Here is a 26837-nt window from a genome sequence, read left to right on the forward strand (position 1 = left end):
TAAGATGAGCTTGCTCCTTCCTTCCTTCCATCCTCTTTTTCTTTTTCTCTTTTTCTTGTCTGGGAGGTGGGGAGCCTCTCTGCCCGGCCGCCCCGTCTGGGAAGTGAGGAGCGCCTCCGCCCGGCCGCCCCATCTGGGAAGTGAGGAGCACCTCTGCCCGGCCGCCCGTCGTCTGGGAAGTGAGGAGCACCTCTGCCCGGCCACCACCCCGTCTGCGAAGTGAGGAGCGCCTCTGCCCGGCCGCCCATCGTCTGGGATGTGAAGAGCGCCTCTGCCCGGCCGCCCCGTCTGGGAAGAAGTGAGGAGCGCCTCTGCCCGGCCACCCTGTCTGGGAGGTCTACCACGGAGGCCAGACGCAATGTGGGGGCTGGACGTGGTGGCTCACGCCTGTAGTCCCAGCTCTCTGGGAGGCCGAGGCAGGTTGATCACTGAAGGCTAGGAGTTCGAGACCAGCCTGGCCAACATGGCGAAACATATGAAAAATACAACAGACAAACCAACCAACCAACCCAGCAACAACAAAACAGGCCTACCCTGGAGTCATACTCTAATTTTTTCTATTTTCCTCCCTTTCTGATCCTTTATCCCACTTTCTTTTTCTTCCTCTTCCTTCTCCTTCTTCTTTGTCAAATAGAGGATTGAGTTATTATCATTGATTCATACAAAGTCCCTCTCTCATTTATTTTCTTTAATTCCCACCCCCCATTACTATTCCCCGTCTTCCCATGTGCAACCTCCTTCATATGTTTGATATGCATCTTTTTGTTTGTATGTATTTTTAGAAAATGTTTATTGTTTTGTGTGCAAAAAAAATTAATAAAAGAAAAAAAGAGAGGAAAAAAAAGATGAGCTGTCTTCGGTCAGGTGGAATCAGGCGCGACGCTAGCTTCTTCGCTGGGCTCACCTGCGGTTGTGCCCCCAGCCTACTTCCCGCGCAGTCCTCCGAGACACGGCCTCCAGCAGGGGTCGCTCCTTCGCTGCCGCCCTGGCCTCGCGCCCCGCCCGACCCGCTCTCACTGCACCGGCGCCGGCGGAAGGGGCGGGGCGCAGATAGGGGTAGCCTGGAGGCCTGCAGTCCGCGCGGCCACGGGGAGGGACAAGAGGGTCTGACGTACAGGTGAGTGCGCCTCTGCTGGCGCGCCGCGCCGGGCCCCCTGCCCGCGCCCCCTGTCACTTCGCCCCTCCGCCCCGCCCACGCTCCCGCCGGGTCGTCCCGTGAGTGTCCCGTGTCCTGCCAGCCTCGGGACGCCCCGCGCGCCCAGGGCTGCGCAGGGGCTGTGGTAATTGAGAGCGGCGAAGCCTTCCGTTCCTGCGTCCGGTCGCTCCTGCTGGCTCCGAATGCAGACTGCGAACCCGGGAACGCAGTTGTCTATTTCCTTTGACCTTGGGGACCCAGGAAGGTGCACTGCACGCGGGGGCGGGGAGGGAGCGAGAGGAACCTCAGCCCACAGCCTCCGAGGTCTCCAAGTAAAGGGAAGGATCTTTAGCTGCATTACACTTCAAAGCGTTTAGACCACTTTCTCCATCTTACGGAGCGGTGAACGGGCTGAGGAATGTGGAGCGTTTCCTGGCGTCAAGCAGGTCAAAGCACTGCTTTTTTTACAGACACTGCTTTTCTTACAGTCTTCGGTTAGTTCAGATTGTATACCTCTCCTGAAGATGTCACCCAAAACCTCTTATGAGCTTCTACCGTGATCATCTCTTCACTCACCCCACACCAACGCCAAAGAGATCATTTAAAATGAACTTCTATCAGGTCACTTCCCAGGGTCCATCATCGCGTGTTCTTTTCCTGATTCATTCGAATGCACCTGTCCTCCTGATCAGTTTTTATTCCACAGGGTGTTGTTGTTTTGTTTTTTTGTTTTTTGTGTTTTTTTTTTTTTGAGACGGAATCTTCCTTTGTCGCCCAGGCTGGAGTGCAATGGCGGGATCTCGGCTCACTGCAAGCTCCGCCTCTCAGGTTCACGCCATTCTCCTGCCTCAGCCTCCCCAGCAGCTGGGACTACAGGCGCACACCGCCACACCCGGCTAATTTTTTGTATTTTTAGTAGAGACGGGGTTTCACCGTGTTAGCCAGGATAGTCTCGATTTCCTGACCTCGTGATCCGCCCGCCTCGGCCTCCGAAACTGCTGGGATTACAGGTGTGAGCCACCGCGCCCGGCCTGTTTTGTTGGGTTTTTTTTTGACACTCGCTCTGTTGCCAAGGCTAGAAAGCACTGGTGTGAATTCGGCTCACTGCAGCCTCCCCCTCCCAGGTTCAAGTAATTCTTCTGCCTCAGCCTCCTGAATAGCTGTGACTACAGGTGTGCACCACCACGCCTGGCTAATTTTTGTATTTTTAGTAGAGACGAGGTTTCACCATGTTGGCCAGGCTGGTCTCGAACTCCTAGTCTCAAGTGATATGCCCGCCTCAGCCTCCCAAAGTGCTGGAATTACAGGCGTGAGCCACTGCGCCCGGCCTATTTTTATTTTAGATCTCACTGTGTTACCCAGGCTGATCTCGAACTCTTGGACACAAGCGAGTCTCCTGCCTTGGCCTCCCAAAGTGCTGGGATTATAGGCGTGAGCCACCTGCCTGACCTCATCTTGCCCTCTCAATCCCCCTTACCCTGCTCCACTTTCTTCCCCCAGTGCATTAACCACCAGCTATCATATAATTTATAGGGTGTTTTTTTTTTTTGTCTACCTGTTTCCCCTACTAGACTATAAACTCTACAAGAATAGGAATCTTCATATTTTTTTCCTCTGCTGAATTCCTAGTGCCCAGATTAGTGCTTGGCACATGGTAAGTGCTTAATTAAAGGGAGGAGGCCAGTGTTGCTGAAGCTGAATTTGCAAGAGTCAGATTGGCAGATGAGGTTGGAGAGGAAATGGGGGTTGAGGGAGCACCAGATCCTGTAGAGCCTTTAGACCATGGTAGAGACTTTGCTTTTCTCTGAGTGCTTTGGTAGGGATTTGAGGAAAGGAGTGACATCGTATGAATGACTTTATTATGTACCCATGTGGAGGTGTCAAATAGGCAGTTAGATATTGTGTTGCGGGTCCCCAGATTCATTGATTCACTAAGAGGACTCAAAAGACTCAGCGCATAGTCATACTCACAGCTGTAATTTATTATAGCAAAAGGATACAAAGCAAAATAAGCAAAGGGAAAAGATGCATGGGACAAAGTCTGGAGGAAACCTGGTGCAGTCTTCTAGGAGTCCTCTCCTAGTGGAGTCACACGGGGTATGCTTAATTCTTGCAGCATGAAATTATGACAAGACGTGAGAGATCTCTATCAGGAAAGCTCATAGAGCTCATTTTTCCAATAAAAAGTCACATAGGCACTGTCTGCCTAGAATGTGCCAAAATTTCAGCCACCCAGAAAAAAACGCAGGTGTTCAGAATCACATTGTACGGTTTCCAGCACAGTGAGCCACTCTTATCCAGGTGGGAATTGTGGGAACCCTCATGAAGTTCAAGTTCCGAGACTCTAGCCAAGGGCCAACTTTGCAAGCAGGCATTCTAAGGATAGCAATCTCAGGCGTGTTATGTTAACTCTTTTCTGCACAGATGTATGAGTCTGGAATTTGGGAGAAAGTTCTGGAATGGGGATATAGATTAGGGTGTGGTTGGCATATAGGTGGTATTTAAAGCCACAGAAATGATTGATGTCTTGATAATGCATTTGTAAGAACTAATTGGGTACATTTAAGAGCTGAGCTGGATAAAGTGAATGTAGAAGAGAAGAGGACCAAAGATAGAGCCCTGGGCCCCTCCAACTTTAAGATACCAGGGAGGGCCAGGCGCAGTGGCTCAGGCCTGTAATCCTAGCACTTTGGGAGGGTGAGGTGGGTGGGTCACTTGAGGTCAGGATTTCCAGACCAGCCTGGCCAACGTGGTGAAACCCTGTGTCTACTAAAAATATAAAAAGTGGCCGGGTGTGGTGGTGGGCGCCTGTAATCCCAGCTACTCTGGAGGCTGAGGTGGGAGAATATGGCTTGAACTGGGGAGGCAGAGGTTGCAGTAAGCCAAGATCGTGCCACCTACTGCACTCCAGTCTGGGCAACAGAGGAAGACCCTGTCTCCAAAAAAAAAAAAAGAAAGAAAGAAAAAAGGAGAAGAGAAGGAGGCAGCAAAGGAGTCTTTTTTTTTTTTTTTTGAGATAGCTCCTGTTGCCCAGGCTGGAGTGCGATGGCTTTGGCTCACTGCAGCCTCTGCCTCCCAGGTTCAAGTGATTCTCCTGCTTCAACCTCCTGAGTAGCTAGGATTACAGGTGCCCGCCATCATGCCCGGCTATTTTTTTTGTTTTGTTTTGTTTTGTTTTTTCACCACGTTGGCCTGTCTTGTCTGTGGAGTCTTGCTCTATCATCCAGGCTGGAGTGCAGTGGCGCAATCTCGGCTCACTGCAAGCTCTGCCTCCCGGGTTCACGCCATTCTCCTGCCTCAGCCTCTCCGAGTAGCTGGGACTACAGGCGCCCGCCACCACGCCCGGCTAATTTTTTTGTATTTTTAGTAGAGACGGGGTTTCACTGTGGTCTCGAGCTCCTGACCTCGTGATCCGCCCGCCTCGGCCTCCCAAAGTGCTGGGATTACAAGCGTGAGCCACCGCGCCCGGCCTGTTTTGTTTTGTTTTGAGATGTTGTCTCACTCTTGTTGTCCAGGCTGGAGTGCAATGGCGCAATCTCAGCTCACTGCAACCTCTGCCTCCCGGGTTCAAGCGATTTTCGTGCCTCATTCTCTTGAGTAGCTGGGATTACAGGCACGTGCCACCACGTTCAGCTAATTTTTGTATTAGTAGAGACAGGGTTTCTCCATGTTGGTCAGGCTGGTCTCGAACTCCTGACATCAAGTGATCCACCCACCTCGGCCTCCCAAAGTGCTGGGATTACAGGCATGAGCCACCGTGTCCAGCCAGCAGAGGAGTCTTGAGAAGCAGCAGCCACAGGAGAGATAGGAAGAAAACCAAGAGTAAGGTGTCTTGGCGACCAAGTGAAGAAGAGAGGCGTGATCAGTTTTTTCAAGTGCTGCTGAGAAGTCAATTAAGATGAGGACTAACATGACCTTTTGGATGTAGAAAATGAAAGGAGTGGAATTGAGGAGAGTTAGACAACCATTTTGAGGAGTTTTATGGTAAAGAGGAGCAAGAAAAGAGGTGGTAGCTGGGGAGGAGTGGAGGCAAGAGGTTTGTGTAATTGCTTGCTTTTGAATGAGAGAAAAGTAACAGCATCCTCTCCTTTACTATAGCCACCCCCACGTTGACTCATTTCCTCATATATGCCAAATGCCTGGCTAGGCCTTGGTGTAAAACACGCAGTTCTTGTCATCAGGGAACTGCCATTTAAGTGGAATGTGGGCAAGTAAACTGACTGCCAGGGCACATGTGTAAAAGCAGGTCCAGGGGAGGTTGAACCCTGCATCAGCTGGAGCTCAGAGCAAGAATGCCTGAGCTGGGTGCGGTGGATCACGCCTGTAATTCCAGCACTTTGGGAGGCCGAGGCAGGCAGATTACAAGGTTAGGAGTTCGAGACCAGCCTGGCCAACACACTGAAACCCCATCTCTACTAAAAATACAAAAATTAGCCAGGCGTGGTGCCGTGTGCCTGTAGTCCCAGTTACTGGGGAGGCTGAGGCAGGAGAATCGCTTGAACCTAGGAGGCGGAGGTTGCAGTGAGCTGAGATCATGCCACTGCACACCAGCCCGGGTGACAGTGCAAGACTCCGTCTCAAAAAAAATAAAAATAAAAAAATGCCTGAGCATCCTTGAATGCTCATCCTCATTCATCCTTGAATGAGAGAAAAATAACAGCATGCCAATGGAATGGTCCATTATCAAGCAAAAAAGTCACTGTTGTAACTTGATATTTCCCCATAGCTCAGTTTCAGGCCACCTTTGCTCTCAGAACTTTGTAGGCATCCTTGCTCTGCACTCCAGCTGGTGCAGCGTTCAGCCTCCCTGGACCTGCTTTCACATCTGTGCCCTGGCGGTCAGTTTACTTGCCCACATTCCACTTAAATGGCAGTTCCCTGATGACAAGGACTGTGTGTTTTATACCAAGGCCTACCCAGGCACTTGGCATATGTGAGCGAAGGAGTGATTGTGGGGTTGGCTATAGTAATGGGCAGGATGCTCATTTCATTTCTAGAAATTGAATCTGCAACCATTCACTGATTTTGGTATGTCCTGAGCAGAGGAATGAAGAACAGGGCACTGTGTAGGCCCTATCACTACCCTTAGAGTTTGGGAGATAATTTGTGACTTAATTCAAAAGCAACAAAAAAACGTATAGTGTTGGTGCATCGAGAGTATGGAAAAGGGCATGTGGGGCATGGCTTGGTAGAGGAGGATGTGACTCGTGTGGAGTCTGGAGGAAGAGGAGACCATGGGCTGGGTGCGGTGGCTCACGCTTGTAATCTCAGCACTTTGGGAGGCCGAGGCGGGCAGATCACGAGGTCAGGAGATCGAGACCACGGTGAAACTCCGTCTCCACTAAAAATACAAAAAAATTAGCCGGGCATGGTGGCGGGCGCCTGTAGTCCCAGCTACTCGGAGAGGCTGAGGCAGGAGAATGGCGTGAACCCGGGAGGCGGAGCTTGCAGTGAGCCGAGATTGCGCCACAGCACTCCAGCCTGGGTGACAGAGCAAGACTCCGTCTCAAAAAAAAAAAAAAAAGAGGAGACCATGACAAAGGGACAGGAATTTTTCAGTAGTAGATTTTTTTTTTTTTTTTTTTCAAATGAGCTGTAAGGAACCCCGTATTCTCCAGTGCTGCTTTGATTGGAGAGGAGCTGGGTGCCTGGTTAGCTGTCTTCTCTGGCACCCCCACTTCCAACTCAGGGCTCCCCTGACCAGTTTCAAAGTCCTGAGGCAGGGCCGGGCATAGTGGCTCACGCCTGTAATCCTAGCACTTTGGGAGGCCAAGCTGGGCAGATCACGAGGTCAGGAGATCAAGACCATCCTGGCTAACATGGTGAAACCCCGTCTCTACCGAAGATACAAAAAATTAGCCGGGCGTGGTGGCGGGTGCCTGTAGTCCCAGCTACTTGGGAGGCTGAGGCAGGAGAATGGCAGGAACCTGGGAGGCGGAGCTTGCAGTGAGCCGAGATTGCACCACTGCACTCCAGCCTGGGCAATAGAACAAGACTCCGTCTCAAAAAAATAATAACAAAGTTCTGAGGCAGAATCTGGGTCCTCCCTTGTGACCCTGAGTGCCCACTGCTAACAACTACAAATGGTCATCATCTCCAGCAAGAATTAGTGTGTTTCCTCAATTTTATGTTTTTAATGAATTTTATCTAAGCTTCCAACATTTGCCAATGTTTGTCTGCTAGAAAGTTAAGCTGGTCACAATGAGAGGTAGTGAGTAGCTAATAAACACAAGGGAATACGTGGCTTGACATTTTGGTATGTTTGTTGAATTTACAAGTGCATCTGATTCTAGTTATTTTCTGCAAGGAAAGGTTTCCTAATGCAGGTAGCAGAGAGCCACATCATATCTAGGCATTCCTCAAAGTAAACAACGGTACGGTATAAAGCTAAGACTTTTCTCAAAGGCAGGAAAAGAGTGTAAAAAAGATACTGGAAAACATAAAAATAGAACTTACGGATGGGGAATGTGGGCACCCAGGGTCTGACACAGAAACAGGACTTCTACCCCTAGCCATGGGTATTTCCCTCCCCTAGGTGTCTCCTCTTAGGATTTCTTCTAAGTTGGGGCAACAGTTCCTCCCACTCTTCTACCCCTGAAAACTATCTGTTCTCTCTGATATTGCACTGGTTGGTGAGTTTTTATTCCAGAAAAAAAAAAATAGATGTCAGGGTGTAGAAGAAAGAGTGCTTAACTTGGAGTCAGAACACTGATGGACAGTTCAGCATGGTAGTAATGAGTCTAGGCTTTGGAGCTCGGATGCCTAGATTTGAAGAGTATCTGTGTGACCCTATAACTGAGATGGGCTTGTTGCAAGGAATAAATGAGTTAACGTGTAGAGCAATGCCTGGCCCACAGTAAAAACAATGAGCTTTAAGAAGACTTGACCTTGGCCGGGTGCGGTGGCTCATACCTGTAATCCTAGCACTTTGGGAGGCCAAGGTGGGCAGATCACCTGAGGTTGGAAGTTCAAGACTAGCCTGACCAACATGGAGAAACCCCGTCTCTACTAAAAATACAAAATTAGCCACGCGTGGTGGCACATGCCTGTAATCCCAGCTACTAGGGAGGCTAAGGCAGGAGAATCACTTGAACCTGGAAGGCGGAGGTTGCAGTGAGCCGAGATCATACCATTGCACTCCAACCTGGGCAACAAGAGTGAAACTCCGTCTAAAAAAAAAAGAAGACTTGACCTTGGGATCCCAGCCCTGTCATTTACTAGCTGTGCCACTTAGCTTATTCTTAAATTGCTTCAACTTTTGTTTGTACTCATCTGCAAAATGAGGGAACTGCACAAGGTCATCCCTCAGAGGCTGCTTTTTTTTTTTCTTATTTTTGAGACAGAGTTTCACTCTTGTTGCCCAGGCTGGAGTGCAATGGCACAATCTCAGCTCACCGCAACCTCCGCCTCCCAGGTTCAAGCAATTCTCCTGCCGCAGCTTCCTGAGTAGCTGGGATTACAGGCACGCACCACTACGCCCAGTTAGTTTTGTACTTTTAGTAGAGACCGGGTTTCTCCATGTTAGGCTGGTCTCAAACTCCCAAACTCAGGTCATCCGTCCACCTCAGCCTCCCAAAGTGCTGGGATTACAGGCATGAGCCGCCTGTAAAAAAAAATAAAGTAAAACTTTGAATAGTGACTCTAGGACTTAGGACCAACACGGACTTCCTGGGAATGATGTTAGAGAGCTCTGGCCACCTATGGCTAAACATTCCTGTGTGTTTTGGGTGGTTGGGAGAGTACGAGAGGCTGTGCTTATGAGTTAATTATTTTTCTTCAGATTTTACATTGTGAAGGATCTATGCCAAAATCTTACAGCGGTTAACATAGAGTGGAGTATGGCTGGTTTTAATTTTCTTTTTTTGAGATGGAGTTTCGCTCTTGTCGCCCAGGCTGGAGTGCAATGGCACCATCTTGGCTCACCGCAACCTCTGCCTCCTGGGTTCAAGCGATTCTCCTGCCTCAGCCTCCCGAGTAGCTGAGATCACAGGCACCCACCACCATGCCTGGCTAATTTTTGTGTTTTTAGTAGAGATGGGGTTTAACCATGTTGGCCAGGCTGGTCTCAAATTCCTGACCTCAGGTGATCTGCCAGCCTTGGCCTCACAAAATGCTGGGATTACAGGTGTGAACCACCATACCCGGCCAATTTTCTTCATATTTTTTCAAATTTTCTACATGAAAATTTATTTTATATATATATAATCAGAAATTTTATGAAAAAATATTATTACATATAGGGGGTGTACTCAACCTTTTCTAGTTATGACTTTTGGGGGGGCATCTGATTTCAATGTATTATTAATGCCCCGATATTCAAATATACTACTGTTGCCAACACTGGGCCGTGGCCATACAAACCTGTGACAAAGTTTTCCTAGACCCACAGTGAGAAAAATAAATGATAACAGTTGATTTCTTAGGCTGGGCGCGGTGGCTCACGCTTGCAATCCCAGCACTTTGGGAGGCTGAGGCGGACAGATCACGAGGTCAGGAGATCGAGACCACGGTGAAACCCCGTCTCTACTAAAAATACAAAAAAATTAGCTGGGCGTGGTGTCGGGCGCCTGTAGTCCCAGCTACTCGGAGAGGCTGAGGCAGGAGAATGGCGTGAACCCGGGAGGCGGAGATTGCAGTGAACCGAGATTGCGCCACTGCACTCCAGCCTGGGCGACAGAGCGAGATTCCGTCTCAAAAAAAAAAAAAAAAAAAGTTGATTTCTTATAATGCTAAATTTATTCATCTTAAGTTTAATTCTGGCCGGGCGCTGTGGCTCACGCCTATTATCTCAGCACTTTGGGAGGCTGAGGCAGGCAGATCAGCTGAGATCAGGAGTTCGAGATGAGCCTGACCAATGTGGAGAAACCCCATCTCTACTAAAAATACAAAATTAGCCGGGCGTTGTAGCGCATGCCTGTAATCACAGCTGCTTGGGAGGCTGGGGCAAGAGAATCACTTGAACCCAGGAGGCAGAGGTTGCGGTGAGCCGAGATCGAGCCATTTCACTCCAGCCTGGGCAACAAGAGCGAAACTCCATCTCAAAAAAAGTTGTTTAATTCTGGCCAGGCGCGGTGGCTCACACCTGTAATCCCAGCACTTTGGGAGGCCAAGGCGGGTGGATCACGAGGTCAGGAGATCGAGACCATCCTGGCTAACACGGTGAAACCCCGTCTCTACTAAAAATACAAAAAAATTAGTCGGGCATGGTGGCGGGCGCCTGTAGTCCCAGCTACTCGGGAGGCTGAGGCAGGAGAATGGCGAATGGCGTGAACCCAGGAGGCGGAGCTTGCAGTGAGCTGAGATCGCGCCACTGCACTCCAGCCTGGGCGACAGAGTGAGACTCCGTCTCAAAAAAAAAAAAAGTTGTTTAATTCTGAGAGTATGTCCTTCCTACTCTTTTGGCATGAAATCTTTCTTGGAGTCCACTATGAGGTATCTTTCTCAATTTTGTTTTTTCTGTAGAGATGGAGTCTCACTGTTGCCCAGGCTGGTCTCAAACTCCTGGGCTCAAGCAATCCTCCTGCCTCAGCCTCCCAAAGTGCTGGGATACAGGCGCGAGCCACTGTGCCTAGCCTAGTTACCTTTAAAAAAAAAATGTTTTTTTAATTGTACTAATCAATGAAATATACAGTCTGGGAAATGCTAAAATCCCAGACTGGAGTGCAGTGACACGATCTCAGCTCACTGCAACCTCTGCCTCCCAGGTTCAAGCACCCGCCACCACACCTGGCTAATTTTTGTATTTTGAGTAGAGATGGGGTTTCACCATGTTGACCAGGATGGTCTCAAGCACCTGACCTCAAGTGATCTGCCCGCCTCAGCCTCCCAAAGTGTTGGGATTACCGGCATGAGCCACCATGCCTGGCTCCAGCTAATTTTCATACTAAAAGTAGAGATGGGGGTTCACCATGTTGGCCAGGCTGGTCTTGAACTCCGCACCTCAAGTGATCCTCCCTCCTTGGACTCCAAAGTGGTGGGATTACAGGCATGAGCCTGTCCCCAGCTTATGTAAAATTTAAAATTAGCAAGACCTCATCTCTACTAAATAAATTAAATCTAAAAAATTTAAAGGCATTCTTATGAATGGGTATTATTCATTCTCTATTACATTAGAATATGTGTAAAAGTAATTATTGCCAACATTTCTCTTGAAGGTACTTCAGGTAGTTTCTAGTCATTATTTTAGAGTACTCTGGATTATATAGCATTTTATTTATTTATTTTATTTTTGAGACGGAGTCTCACTCTGTCGCCCAGGCTGGAGTGCGGTGGTGCGATCTCAGCTCACTGCAACCTTTACCTCCCAGGTTCTAGCGATTTTCCTGCCTTAGCCTCCCGAGTAGCTGGGATTATAGGCGCATGCCACCACGCCTGGCTAATTTTTGTATTTTTAGTAGAGATGGGGTTTCATCATGTTGGCCAGGCTGGTCTTGAACTTCTGACCTCAGGAGATCCACCCGCCTCAGCCTCCCAAAGTGCTGGGATTACAGGCGTGAGCCACCATGCCCACCCTAGCATTTTAAAATTATTCCAAATTACAGTTATGTTGAAATAGAGTCTTTACATTCAGTCTGCTTTATCTCTCTTTTAAGACTTAGATTGGAGTCCCAAGAGTGGTGGATTAATAGAGTTGAGACTGGGTCGTATGCTCATCCATGCCAGGGAAATAAGGCCCAAAATGTTAAATATAAATTGGAAGTAGCTAGCTCCGTGTTTTTGAGTGAGCCATAATCAGAGGTATCAATCCTAAGGTACAATCTAGGCACAAAGCAAAGTCATTTGTAGACTCACAGTACAAGGATGTTAACCATATGGAAACCCTTCTCTCATTACCAAATCATGGTCTTTAAAACCTTCTTGATATACTTGCAGGGGTGGGGGTGGGTGTGAGTCTGCCACCATCATAAGATGGTTTCTGCTACATTTGAAGTAACTGTAGGAATTGATTGCCCTTTGACATGTCATAAGCACTTGTCGCAATTCCCTAGTTTGTGGATCTCTAGACCCTTTCCTTGTCTGCTATCTAGTGCCTCTGTTAAACATTGGGAAGGAGATGTAAAAGGAGTTAAAATGCAGGTCTGTCCAGTTTGCTCACCCTTACCTCTGATTTGCTGGGGCTGGAGGTTGAAATAAAGTTTAGAGATTGACTCTGGATTTTATGAAGTCATGATCTGGTGTCCTTCCTTGGCAAAGTCAATGTTGTAAGGATGTAATGTATGTCAGTCAACAGTCTTTCTCTCCAAATTTTCCTTCAAAAACAAAACCAAAAACCAGGCCAGGCACGGTGGCTCACACCTGTAATCCCAGCACTTTGGGAGGCCAAGGCAGGTGGATCACCTGAGGTTGGGAGTTCAAGACCAGCCTGACCACCGTGGAGAAACCCCGTCTCTAGCCGGGCGCGGTGGCTCACGCTTGTAATCCCAGCACTTTGGGAGGCCGAGGCGGGCGGATTTCACGAGGTCAGGAGATCGAGACCACGGTGAAACCCCGTCTCTACTAAAAATACAAAAAAATTAGCCGGGCGTGGTGGCAGGCGCCTATAGTCCCAGCTACTCGGAGAGGCTGAGGCAGGAGAATGGCGTGAACCCGGGAGGCAGAGCTTGCAGTGAGCCGAGATTGCGCCACTGCACTCCAGCCTGGGCGACAAAGCGAGATTCCGTCTCAAAAAAAAAAAAAAAAAAAAAAAAAGAAACCCCGTCTCTACTAAAAATACAAAATCAGCTGGGCGTGGTGGTGCATGCCTGTAATTCCAGCTACTAGGGAGGCTGAGGCAGGAAAATAGCTTGAACCCGGGAGGTGGAGGTTGCAGTGAGCCAAGATCACGCCATTGCACTCCAGCCTGGGCAACAAGAACAAAACTCCATCTCAAAAAAATAATAAAATAAAAAATAAAAAACAAAAATAATTGAGAACTATTGTTAGTATTTTTTTTTAGGAGCAATCAGTACCCAAAGCTAATTTGTGGGAGGGAGAAGAGTAGAACCAGTGCTTTCACATATACTGATATCACAGTGGACCTTCCTGACAATCCTATGAGCTAAGCACATTAGTTGCAGCTAGAAGATTCACTGTGCTGTGGTATACGGCCCTTGGTACATGCAGATTGATATGACTCTTTTTTTTTTTTTTTTTTTTTAATTTTTGAGATGTGGTTTCTCTCTTGTTGCCTGGGCTGGAGTGTAATGACACGATCTTGGCTCACTGTAACCTCCGCCTCCCGGGTTCAAGCGATTCTCCTGCCTCAGCCTCCCGCGTAGCTGGGATTACAGGCGCCTGCCACCACACCCGGCTAATTTTTGTATTTTTAGTAGAGATGGGGTTTTGCCATGTTGGCCAGGCTGGTCTTGTACTTCTGACCTCAGGTGATCCACCCACCTCAGCCTCCCAAAGTGCTGAGATTACAGACGTGAACCACTGCGCCAGGCCCAATAGCACTTTTTAGGGGTGAATACATATAGTACTGTACATAAAGTGTTCATAGTGCATATGGTTTATGTTGTAAGAATGTCATGACACTGCACTTATGAGATAAAACTGATTTATTATCTGTTTCAGATTATAAGCGCCATGGCTATGGCTAGTGTTAAATTGCTTGCCGGTGTTTTAAGAAAGCCAGATGCCTGGATTGGACTCTGGGGTGTTCTCCGAGGGACACCTTCATCATACAAACTCTGTACTTCCTGGAATCGATACTTGTATTTTTCTAGTACCAAGTTACGTGCACCAAATTATAAAACACTTTTTTATAATATATTCTCACTGAGACTTCCAGGGCTTTTACTATCTCCAGAATATATTTTTCCTTTTTCCATAAGACTCAAAAGTAATATAAGGTCTACAAAATCTACTAAAAAGTCTCTGCAAAAAGTAGATGAAGAGGACTCTGATGAAGAAAGCGATCATGACGAGATGAGTGAGCAGGAAGAGGAGCTTGAGGATGACCCTACTGTAGTCAAAAACTATAAAGACCTGGAAAAAACAGTGCAGTCTTTTCGGTATGATGTTGTCCTGAAGACGGGGCTAGATATTGGGAGAAAGTGAGTATGATATGCATTTCATTATAAACTCACTCGTAGTCGTGTTATTTTAATGTAGCATTACAAATCACTTGGCCCATATTATGGTGAAGAATAGCCACAATAAAAGGACCTTTATAGGTAACCTGCTTCAATTAATTCATTTTATAGATGAGCAAACTGATTTCCAAAGAAGTCAAGTGACTGCCTGCAAATCCTATGTGCCATATTTGAATCTAAGACACAGTTGACTGTAAGATGAACCATTGATTTAATAACAGCTTCTTGAGGAGAAAATGAATCACCATATTAGATGTATGTAGCAAGCATAAAATGTACCTGGATGTTTCACAAATGATATAATGTGAGACGGTACCTCAGCTGGGCGCAGTGACTCATGCCTGTAATCCCAGCACTTTGGGAGGCTGAGCTGGGCGGATCACAAGGTCAGGAGTTCAAGACCAGCCTGGCCAATATGGTGAAACCCTGTCTCTACTAAAAATACAAAAATTAGCTGGGCGAGGTGGCAGGCGCCTGTAGTCCCAGCTACTTGAGAGGCTAAGGCAGGAGAGTCAACTTGAACCTGGGAGGCAGAGGTTGCAGTGAGCCGAGATCATGCCACTGCACTCCAGCCTGGGTGACAGAGTGAGACTCCATCTGAAAAAAAAAAAAAAAAAGGTACCTCTTAGAATTAACAGCACGATGTATAATAAGATGTTGGTTAAGAATGCACACTTTGGCCGGGCGCAGTGGCTCATGTCTGTAATCCGAGCACTTTGGGAGGCCGAGGCGGGCGGATCACGAGGTCAGGAGATCGAGACCATCCTGGCTAGCACGGTGAAACTCCGTCTCTACTAAAAATACAAAAAATTAGCCGGGTGTGGTGGCAGGCGCCTGTAGTCCCAGCTACTCGGAGGCTGAGGCAGGAGAATGGCGTGAACCTGAGAGGCGGAGCTTGCAGTGAGCCGAGATCACGCCATTGCACTCCAGCCTGGGCGACAGAGCAAGACTCCGTCTCAAAAAAAAAACAAAAACAAACAAAAAAAAAAGAATGCAGGCTTTGGAGCCAGATTACTGGGATTTCGATCCTGGTTCCGTGTGACCTTGGGCAAGTTACTTAAACTTTCTGACCCTCAGTTTTCTCATCTGTAAAATGAAGATGATAGAACCTAGTTTAGAGAGTGGTTGCTAGGATTGAGTGAGTATATATTTATCTCAAGCACTTATAACAGTGTCTGGCACATAGTAGGTACTCAATATATGTTGGCTATTTTGAAGAAAATACTACATATGTTCATAGATAATAGAGGTATTTCTGGGGTTTTTTTTGTTTTGTTTTGTTTTGTTTGAGACGGAGTCTCGCTCTGTTGCCCAGGCTGGAGTGCAGTGGCATGATCTTGGCTCACTGCAAGCTCCGCCTCCCGGGTTCACGCCATTCTCCTGCCTCAGCCTCCCGAGTAGTTGGGAATACAGGTGCCCACCACCACGCCTGGCTAATTTTTTTGTATTTTTTTAGTAGAGACGGGATTTCACTGTGTTAGCCAGGATGGTCTCGACCTCCTGACCTCGTGATCTGCCCACCTCGGCTCCCAAAGTGCTGGGATTACAGGCGTGAGCCACTGCGCCCGGCAAAGATTTCTTTAGTATTCTGATTCCCTCTCTGCTAGATTAATTATATAAGAATAGTGGCCTTCATTGTTCATTTATTCCCTTAGGAATGATTGCATGCATATTGTATACAATGTAAGAATTGTGATATGAATAAATGCAGAAAAACTTCTTGTGTAATTTGTACCTTTATGACCTAATGTAATGGCATAGTTCAATTTTTTAATCCTTGAAGCTTAAGAGATTCATAAAAAGGGCCGGGTACGGTGGCTCACGCCTGTAGTCCCAGCACTTTGGGAGGCCAAGGCAGGTGTATCACGAGGTCAGGTGATCGACAGCATCCTGGCTAACACAGTGAAACCCTGTCTCTACTAAAAATACAAAAAATTGGCCGGGCGTGGTGGCAGGTGCCTGTATTCCCAGCTACTTGGGAGGCTGAGGCAGGAAAATGATGTGAACCCGGGAGGCAGAGCTTGCAGTGAGCTGAGATCGCACCACCGCACTCCAGCCTGGGCGACAAAGTGAGACTCCGTCTCAAAAAAAAAAGAGGTTCATAAAAATGAGCCAGCCCACAGGCCCCACCCTTGGCATTCTGATCAGGGTGCCATTAGAGAATGTTCTCTAAACTCTGGCAAACAAATAAGGGGGCCTCTCCTCTCCCAGAGTAGTAACTCCTGCTGTTATTATTAAGCCGAGCTCCACATGTCAGTCACCTGGAATCAGATCATCAAAAAAAAGGTGTACTGATTTTTAGCTGCTTCCTCCCCTGGTCTGGTTGCCCTAGTGACTTAAGTTCAGAGAGATCAGCAGCTGTCAGACTGGAATTTCCCCAGCCTCAGTACAAACTGGCAGAGGGTTTCTTAATGGCCTTGCCATACATGTGGTGCCTGGTTTTTCTTTCAGTGTACAGAGCAGGTATCTGAGGGGAAGGAAGTGCCCACTCACTTTGGCTGTTGTGAATCACCAGAGCTACAGCCTGGCCATGTAGTCTCTGCACTGGGAGTCAGGTGGAGTACCCCAGGCCCCTGTCCAGAATGGAGCTTGACATGTATGCTAAAACCTCTCTTAAGGCTCCAATTAACTGTCCAATAGCACTAGCAAATCTTTGCAGCAGTTCAACATCTATTTAGAAATGCCCTTTGGTCTCCCTGTTTTAGATACACACCAGAGCAGGTGACTTTCACTTTCCCAGGACTCAAAATGGAGACTGGGGAATCACTGTCAGAATAAACATTAATGGAGGGCCGGGTGCGGTGCTCACGCCTGTAATCCCAGCACTTTGGGAGGCCGAGGTGGGCGGATCATGAGGTCAGGAGATCGAGACCATCCTGGCTAACACGGTGAAACCCCGTCTCTACTAAAAATACAAAAAAAAATTACCCGGGCATGGTGGTGGGCGCCTGTAATCCCAGCTACTCTGGAGGCTGAGGCAGGAGAATGGCGTGAACTTGGGAGGCGGAGGTTGCAGTGAGCCGAGACCGCACCACTGCACTCCAGCCTGGGCAACGGATCGAGACTCCGTCTCAAAAAAAAAAAAAAAAATTAATGGCAAGTGTTTCTCAAGCTTGTATATAGTTGATGCTTGAACAGTGTGGGGGTTAGGGGTGCCAACCCCCATGCAGTTGAAAAGCCACATATAACTTTGGACGCTCAGAAAACTTAACTACTAATATTTTGACACTCGGAAAACTTAACTACTAATATAGCCTACTGTTGACCAAAGGCCTTACTGATACACAGTTACAATAAAGTAAGCTAGAGAAAAGAAAATGTTATTAAGAAAATCATAAGGAAGTGAAAATATATTTACTATTTATTAAGTGGAAGTGGATCATCATGAAGGTCTTCATCCTGGCTGAGGAGAAGGAGGAAGAGGAGGCATTGGACTTGCTGTCTCAGGGGTGGCAGAGGCTAAAGGAAATCCACATATAAGTGGATCTGCACAGTTTGGACCCGTGCTGGCCAAGGGTCAACTGCAATTGTTTTGAGTATATTTCTATATTTTAAAGCACTTTACCTTTAAAAAAAATAGATTTGAGGCCAGTCGCGGTGGTTCATGCCTGTAATCCCAGCACTTTGGGAGGCCAGGGCGGGTGGATCACGAGGTCAGGAGTTCAAGACCAGCCTGGCCAACATAATGAAACCCTGTCTCTACTAAAAATACAAAAGTTAGGCATGTTGGTGTGTGCCTGTAGTCCCAGCTACTGGGAGGCTGAGGCAGGAGAATCACTTGAACCCGGGAGGTGGAGGTTGCAGTGAGCCGAGATGGCACCACTGCACTCCAGCTTGGGCAACAGAGTGAGACTTTGTCTCAAAAAACAAAAAAAAAATAGATTTGAGGGTACAAGTGTAGTTTTGTTAAATGGATATATTGTGTAGTGATGAAGTCTGGGCTTTAGTGTACCCATCACCCAAATTGTGTACATTGTTGCTTTTTTTTTGTTTTGTAGCAAAGTGGAAGATGCTTTCTACAAAGGTGAACTCAGGCTGAATGAGGAAAAATTATGGAAGAAAAGCAGAACGGTGAGATACTAACCTAAAATGACAGCCAGACGTTTTCGTCTCTTACTCTGCTAGTAACTCAATTAATGCTGTCCCAGATTTTCCCTCTGGCTACTCTTCTTTCTCTGAGGTCCTCTGTGGTCCTCCACGTCAAGCTGGTGGGAATCAGCTACAGGCTTCAGACACACAGGCACTTTCACTTTTGCAGACTTAATGACCTGATGAAGCTTCTCCCTTTTAAAATTTTAGAATACACCACTGGCAGAATACAGAACTGGCAGAAATCCATTAATTAAACTTCCAGGTCATTAATGTTAGCCCTCATGAAATCCTCATAATCAGATTTCAAAGAAACATTTGATCCACGTAGAGTTGTTCTTTGGCCAGTGGTATCTGAGCAGATGTGTAATTCTGTACAGCTCAGCAGTACCCAGTGAGTGCTTGCTGGATGCACAGCTTTGTGTGCAGAGCAGTTATAGAAAAGGATGTGTTCTGTATTTTCTGACAAGTCCGTATCAATACTGTTGATAAGTGAAAGTCAGTTACAAGAAAATGTGTTTCCAGTCTCCACTTTTCTAACAATAAATAATATATGAAAATTCTGGGGCACAGTGGCTCATGCTTGTAATCCCAGCACTTTGGGAGCTGAGGCCAGCGGATCACTTGAGCCCAGGAGTTGAAGACCAGCCTGGGCAACATGGCAAAACTCTGTCTCTACAAAAAATACAAAAAATTAGCCAGGCTTGGTGGCAGGCGCTTGTCCCAGCTACTCGGGAGGCTGAGACGGGAGGATTATCTGAGCCTGGGAGGTCGAGGCTGCAGTGAGCCATAATCATGCCAATGCACTCCAGCTTGGGTGACAGAGTGAGACCCTGTCTCAAAAAAAAAATAAAAGTTGGGTACAAAAATTTTTTTTGTAAAAGTAAATTACGTATATATATACATCTGGAATTAAAATACTGCTATTACTAGCATTTATCTTTAAGTGAAGCATTATGGGTTATGTTAATTTTCTTCATGCTTTTTATTTTCTGAATTTTTTTACCATGATTATGTATCACTTTCATAATTGGAAAAAACAATACTGATAATAAAAGTTAACAAAACACAATAAAAAAGGTATGACAGAGACCCTTAAAAAGTGTGGAAGACAGAAGACGTGAGGTATTGAAAGACATAGTCTAACTCAGTGTTCAGGGAACAAAGGTTCCAGAGAAGTTAGACATACTTTGGAGATTGTTTTCATTTCATCTTTCATATTTCAAAATACCCCTGGGGTTGGAGGATCCGAGCTACATCCGGTTGCCCTAGGACATGGGAAATTGAGGCTGTCAGCTGTCAGCCGTGCATTCGGGTGAGCACTGAGGCTTCCTGCAGTCCTTGCTAACTGGGATCATGTAAGTTCTTGCAGCTCTGTGGGCAGAAGGAGGGAAAGCTCCCCCATGCTATCTCAGCCACCAAGTCCCAAGGCCCTGGTGATGCCCCTGACTTGAACCGGCAGGCTGGGACTGTGGCTGGCTGTCAGCAGCTGTTGCTCAGTGAGCTACATGCAGTCATAAGCCCTTCTCATCTCTGAATAGGTTTTTCCTGCTGTAGCCTGCCCTCCTTCTAAGCCGCGGTATTCCAAAAACAAGATGTGTTCTTGGAGTAAAGAATGATTACTCCCTGAACACCCTGTCTCTGTGCTGGGGCCTCATTTACAAACCCCATTAGACTATTTTTCCTCACACCCCCTCCCACCCGCCCCCGTTTTGTGATGTTGTTAACTACAGCCTAATTGCTGCTGCTTCATTCTGCCTTGGGTGTTCTGTTGTCTCAGCTGCCTTCCAGGTTTCTTGTGAGGGTCAGCAAAGGAAGGGGGCATTATTAACACTCAGCTCTCTTGTTACTAGGAGGCCTGGTAGCCATAGAAACTGCAGCTAACTAGAGATTTGAAATGTAGATATTTGGAACAGCCCCTAATCCCAGCCAGTTTTGCTTTGTGTCTGCTGAGGGACAGGGCCGTGAAGGGGAATAAAGAATGCCTCGCCTTCCCTGGCCTGCTCTGTGGAGCCTGTGCCTGGCTGCTGACCCCAAAGGGTCAGGTGCTTTTCTGATGCTGCAGCTCTAACCCTGGCTGCCTGCGATTCAGCAAAGCTTTTCTTTGAGCTGAAAACCAGGTGAAGCCCAGGGTGTGGTAGGTGTTGGGTAACTGTTGATTAAACAGTGGGTATGTGGTGTCCAAGTATGGGGATTGAATCCTTCCTAAACTCATCTCTTCTGGGATCAGTTGGGTAAAGGAGGAACACCCCTTCTCTGTGCTACAAGGAAGCCCCAAAGGGATTCATTCTTTTGTGTGTGTGTGTGTGTGTGTGTGTGTGTGTGTGTGTGTGTGTATTTTTAGTAGAGATGGGGTTTCACTGTGTTAGCCAGGATGGTCTCGATCTCCTGACCTTGTGATCCACCTGCCTCAGCCTCCCAAAGTGATGGGATTACAGGCGTGAGCTACCGCACCTGGCCAAAGGGATTCATTCTTTAGCCACACACTAGCCTTTTCTTTCCAGAGACAGACATCATGCACAGTATCTCTATGAAAGGATATATACAGAGTATCCTTTTCTTTGTATATCTTTTTTAATTTTCTTTTTCTTTTTCTTTAGTTTATTTTGGAGACAGGGTCCTGCTCGGTTACCCAGGCTGGAGTGCAGTGGTGCAGCCACAGCTCATTGCAGCCTTGACCTTCTGGGCTCAAGTGATCTTCCCACCTCAGCCTCCCGAGTAGCTGGTATGACAGGCACACCACCAAACGTCTGGTTAATTTTTTATTTTTTATAGAGACAGGGTCTCACTGTGTGGTCCAGGCTGGTCTTGAACTCCTGACCTCAAGTGATCCACCCACCTTGGCCTCCCAAAATTCTGAGATTACAGGCATGAGACACCACACCTGGCCTATATACCTTTTCTTTGTATACGCTTTTGTATCTTCCAAATTTTGTATCACATGCATATATTACTTATTAAAAATGAATTGCAGGCCGGGCACAGTGGCTCACACCTGTAATCCCAGCACTTTGGGAGGTCAAGGCAAGCAGAACACTTGAGGCCAGGAGTTCAAGACCAGCCTGGCCAACATGGTGAAACCCTATCTCTACTAAAAAATACAGAAAGTTACCCGGGCATGGTGGCAGGCTCCTGTAATTCCAGCTATTCAGGAGGCTGAGGCAGGAGAACCATTTGAATCCAGGAGGTGGAGCTTGCAGTGAGCCAAGATCGTGCCATTGCACTCCAGCCTGGGCAACACAGCGAGATTCTATCTCAAAAAACAAACAAACAAACAAAGAATTTTAGCTGAGCAACTTGGTGCGTGTCTGTAGTCCCAGCCACTTGGGAAGCTGAGGAAGGAGCGTCGTTGAGCCCAGGAGTTTGAGGCTGTAGTACACTATGATTATGCCTATGAATAGCCACTGCATTCCAGCCTGGGCAACATGTGAGACCTCATCTCTAAACATTTTAAAAATAATAATAATTTGAATGAAATAAGGTTATACCAAAAAGGTAAAGCAGAGTTTCCAAGCCTTGTATTTCTTTTTTTTGAGACAGCCTTGCTCTTGTTGCCCAGGCTGGAGTGCGATGGCACGATCTCGGCTCACTGCAACCTCCGCCTCCCAGGTTCAAGCGATTCTCTTGCTTCAGCCTCCCGAGTACCTGGGATTACAGGCACCTACCATCACGTCCCACTAATTTTTGTATTTTTAGTAGAGACGGGGTTTCGCCATGTTGGCCAGGCTGGTCTTGAACTCCTGACCTCGTGATCCACCCTCCTCAGCCTCCCAAAGTGCTGAGATTACAGGCGTGAGCCACCACGCCCAGCCTGTATTTCTAGACAGATTTTTTAAAATGTCCACATAGGCTGAAGTAGTAATTTTAAAAAATTGAACCCAGGGCTGGGCACAGTGGCTCACACTTGTAATCCCAGCACTTTGGGAGGCCGAGGCAGGTGGATCATGAGGTCAAGAGATGAAGACCATCCTGGCCAACATGATGAAACCCCGTCTCTACTGAAAATACAAAAATTAGCTGGGTGTGGTGGCACACACCTGCAGTCCCAGCTACTCGGGAGGCTGAGGCAGGAGAATCGCTTGAAACTGGGAGGTGGAGGTTGCAGTGAGCCGAGATCACACCACTGCACTCCAGCCTGGTGACACGGTGAGACTCCATGTCAAAAAAAAAAAAAAATTGAACCCAGCAGAACTACAGAAGGGTGGAACCCCCCTACCCCTGCCCAGGTACCTGTGTTGTCCTATCCCTCAAACCCAAGGGGAGAAACAGTCTTGACGATAGCTGTGGTATGAGCCTTTCTGCTTCTCAGCCCACAGGAGAGGAAGTTAATGGTTTAAAATCTGCCCCTGCGTGAGTTTTATATCCAGCTATTGTGGGTTTCCTGGATTGGCCAGTATAGTGTTGTGGCAAGCAGGTGTGCATGCCCATGTTGTGGACTGACTATTGGGCCTGCAGAGGTCTTGAGTGGGTGGGAGAATAGACATGGGCTTGTTCTGGTGAGGTTGAAAGGTTTCAGAGTCTGAAGTTGTATCTGCCTTAAAGAACATTAATTGTAAAATAAGATAAAAGTCAGCATTTGACACCATACTTCTTAAACAGAAGCCCTCTAGTAGCCTTATAAATGGCCATGTGTGCCCACTTACTGTCAGTGGTCCACACATGGGGCTTGCTCACCCTCTACTGGAAGCAGTGGTGAGGGGTATGAGATGGCTCCCAGTCATCCCTGGCTTGTGTTTTAGTAGAAGCAGCAGCATGTGGCTCCTGGGTCTGTTTGGCCCTTCTTTTTTTTTTTTTTTTTTTTGAGACAGAGTTTCGCTCTTGTCGCCCAGGCTGGAGTGCAATGGCACCATCTTGGCTCACCGCAACCTCTGCCTCCTGGGTTCAAGCGATTCTCCTGCCTCAGCCTCCCAAGTAGCTGGGATTACAAGTGTGCGCCACCACGCTCGGCTAATTTTGTATTTTTAGTAGAGACGGGGTTTCACCATGTTGGTCAGGCCAGTCTTGAACTCCTGACCTCAGGTGATCCACCCACCTTGGCCTCCCAAAGTGCTGGGATTACAGGTGTGAACCACTGCACTTGGCCCTGTTTGGCCCTTCTTGAGTGTCTGGAAAGATCCGTTGAGATCCTGAGCTGCCTGGACCAGGTATCTGTCTTGGGCTGTCCATACCTTCAGCACAGACCAGTGTCCTTGGCCTTGGAGCTGACATAACTGCCCCAGGGTATGCATTGCACTGCCTCAACTGAAGCTGCTTTCTGTGCAAAAATGGGTTTGACCTCAGCCTTTTAACCCGTTGAATCAGCATCCAACTCTGCTTTCTGTGGCATTCTACCTTTGTGAGTTGAGGCAAGCGCTGCACTGGAAATTGTCTTCCCAGTGCATGTAGTAATTACTGTGCACACAGTCTCTAAGACTGCCCCCACTTTCTTTGTCTTTTGCCAGTGTTACCAAGATAAATGTGTCCATTCAAATATTTCCTTAAGTCACCCAATAGATGTGAGTATTTGAGCTACTCTGCACAGGGACTATCCACAGCCAGCCAGTTGTCTAGTTCTGAAGGAAGGACACTGGCTGATATTGAGGCCCTTGTATTTGAGGCACCCTCCCTTTCTTTCTTTTTTTTTCTTTTTTTTGAGATGGAGTCTCCCTCTGTCGCCCGGGCTGGCATGCAGTGACATGATCTTGGCTCACTATAACCTCCACTTCCCAGGTCCAAGCGATTCTCCTGCCACAGCCTCCCAAGTATTTGGGATGACAGGCACCCACCACCACATACAGCTAATTTTTGTATTTTTAGTAGAGACGGGGTTTCACCATGTTGGCCAGGCTGGTCTCGAACTCCTGACCTCAGGTGATCCACCGAGCTCGGCCTCCCAAAGTGCTAGGATTACAGGTGTGAGCCACTGCACCTGACCTTTCACCCTCTCTTTCACGCTGAGGCACTGGGGATAGGTGACAGTGACCGAGGTCAGGGCCTTTTCTCACCTGCCCCTCCTCTGGGTCATGATCATGTGGTGAAAACTCAGAGCAGTAATGTTTGCATTGGCCTGGATTTCCTGAAGCGTAACCAAGCCTCCGTTTTCTTTTAATTTTCAGGTGAAAGTGGGAGATACATTGGATCTTCTCATTGGAGAGGATAAAGAAGCAGGAACAGAGACAGTTACGCGGATTCTCTTGAAAAAAGTGTTTGAAGAGAAGACTGAAAGTGAAAAATACAGAGTGGTGTTACGGCGGTGGAAAAGTTTAAAGTTGCCTAAGAAGAGAATGTCTAAATAAATGGATTGCTTTTTAGCAATAAAGCTGCTTTCTAGTGATAAAGGAAGGGGGCACCTGAAAAATAGGACATTTTTATTAAAATAAAGTTCTCTTAGTGTTTGTGGAATCTGCTGAGCCATTTTGTGGAAATTGGGATCCATATCTGGAGATACTTCCCAAGGCCTGCCTCACCCCCACCTCCTGCCCACCTTGATCCATGCTCCTTTGACCTCCTCGTGTGAGAACCCCTTTGCCAGAGTGAGACGTGTGCAGAATGAACTAAGCCCCAATGGCTTGCCTGCTGTTTCCCACATAAACTACCTCAGGAGTCGTAAAATAAACTGGCCTTGTTGTCTCTTAGTGTTTTTATTTATTTAAAATGTTCCCTGTCCAGCGGGGCCAGCTTCCCAGGTTCAGGTTTCTTTAGACAAAACCAAGCAAAGTCAAGGGTACCTTCAGATGTTAGGGAATAACCTCTGGGAGAGCCCTTTCTCCCCCTGCCCTTCTGAATTACCTGGGGGGGATCTTAGTTCCCTTCAATTTGTCTTCACAAGTGTGGATGAATAAAGTTGTTTCAGCTAATTTCAAACCAGCTAGTTAGAGCCCATTTGAAATTATTAGTTTAGGGCAGGGGTCCATAAACAAAGGAAGCCAAAAACTTGTTTTTCTATGGCCCTTGAGCCAAGAATGGTTTTTACATCACATGCGCATGCACACACACACACACACACACACACACACACACACACACACACACAGCCAGAGACCTGTGGCCCACAAAGCCTAAAATACTTACTTTAAAAAAACTAAATTTTTTGGCTGGGCACAGTGGCTTACACCTGCTAACTCGGCATTTTGGGAGGCTAAGGCAGGTGGATCACTTAATCCCAGGAGTTTGAGACCAGCCTGGGGGCAATATAGTGAGACTTCATCTCTCTCTTAAAAAAAAAGGCATATTTTTGTAGAGAAGGGTTCTTGCTCTGTTGCCCAGGCTGTCTCCAACTCCTGAGCTCAGGTGACTATCTCACTTGGGCTTCCTAAAGTGCTGGGATTACAGGCATGAGCCACTGTGCCTGGCCAAAGCCTAAAACATTTACTATCTACCACTTTACAGAAAAAGTTTTTTGACCCCTAGTTTAGAGTAATAGGTAAGGGTTTAATTTTTGGGTGAAAGTAAACATACCTGTTTTATCAATGAAGAGAATGAAACCAATTCTAATTCTCAAAGTGTCATAAAACGGATGAAGGCTTAACAGTAGTGTGGTGGGGTAGACACACACATAATGTACATCAGCTAAGAAAGGACTTATGGATGAATAGGCCAGGCTACAGATTCCCAGGAGCTGTTTCCTGGCACTTGGAGAGGTCACCTCCAATAAGAGACTTGTTAGATTATGTCACATCAAAAAGACTGGCTGGTCCAGGCGCAGAGGCTCACACCTGTAATCCCAACACTGGGAGGCTGAGACTTGAGTTCAGGAATTTGAGACCAGCCCGGCCAACACGGTGAAACCCCATGTCTACTAAAAATACAAAAATTAGCTGGGCATGGTGGCAGGCACCTGTAATCCCAACTACTCAGGAGGCTGAGGCAGGAGAATCACTTGAACCTGGGAGGCGGAGTTTGCAGTGAGCAGAGATCGCGCCCCTGCACTCCAGCCTGGGCAAAAAGAGCAAGACTCCATCTCAAAAAAAAGACCCTGTATCTGGGCTCTTATTTGTCCCCCAGGAACTCCTGAGAATCCTTAACTGTCAGTGAAGAGAAACTTCTATAGCCCAAAGCAGTGGGATGTTTGGGCTCATGTGTCTGGAACTGTTAACCAGCTTGTTTTTCTTTTTCTTTTTCTTTTCTTTTTTTTTTTTTTTTTTGAGATGCACTCTTGCTCTGTCACCAGGCTGGAGTGCAGTGGTGTGATCTCGGCTCACTGCAACCTCTGCCTCCCAGGTTCAAGCGATTCTCCTGCCTCAGCCTCCCAAGTAGCTGGGAGTAGAGGCACACACTACCAAGCCCAGCTAATTTTTGTATTTTTAGTAGAGACAGGGTTTTGCCATTGTTGGCCAGGATGGTCTCAATCTCTTAACCTCATGATCTGCCCGCCTCAGCCTCCCAAAGTGCTGGGATTGCAGGCGTGAGCCACCACATCTGGCCTACCAGCTTGTTTTTCAAAAGACTCAAGAAAATTGATTTTTATTTGAAAAGTTAAACTCTCAGGAAGAAATAATATATACTGTGCAGTGTAACAGAGGGGTTTTCTATTTTACTATTTGTGAATTTGGCTTTAC

At 47.3% G+C, this 26837-nt stretch overlaps 1 protein-coding gene across 1 annotated transcript; it reads left to right on the forward strand.

Moving 5' to 3' along the window:
• Nucleotides 1-1030: 1030 nt before the first annotated feature.
• On the forward strand, nt 1031-24910 carry MTRES1 (mitochondrial transcription rescue factor 1). The gene is made up of 4 exons (XM_032156012.2): nt 1031-1117; nt 13691-14172; nt 18210-18282; nt 24396-24910. The coding sequence occupies exons 2-4, from the start codon at nt 13703-13705 to the stop codon at nt 24573-24575; spliced, it is 723 nt and encodes a 240-aa protein (XP_032011903.1). The 5' UTR covers nt 1031-1117; nt 13691-13702; the 3' UTR covers nt 24576-24910.
• The last annotated feature ends 1927 nt before the right edge of the window (nt 24911-26837 follow it).

Source organism: Hylobates moloch, unplaced genomic scaffold (assembly GCF_009828535.3).
Source record: "Hylobates moloch isolate HMO894 unplaced genomic scaffold, HMol_V3 SCAFFOLD_2, whole genome shotgun sequence".
Classification (NCBI taxonomy): Eukaryota; Metazoa; Chordata; class Mammalia; order Primates; family Hylobatidae; genus Hylobates; species Hylobates moloch.

Bases quoted from the DNA above. Each gene is read 5' to 3' on its own strand.
- MTRES1 (XM_032156012.2), top strand. From the start codon at position 13,703: ATGGCTATGGCTAGTGTTAAATTGCTTGCCGGTGTTTTAAGAAAGCCA. The intron at 14,173-18,209 runs GTGAGTATGATA...TTTGTTTTGTAG, and splicing joins GGGCTAGATATTGGGAGAAA to CAAAGTGGAAGATGCTTTCT. The intron at 18,283-24,395 runs GTGAGATACTAA...TTTAATTTTCAG, and splicing joins TATGGAAGAAAAGCAGAACG to GTGAAAGTGGGAGATACATT.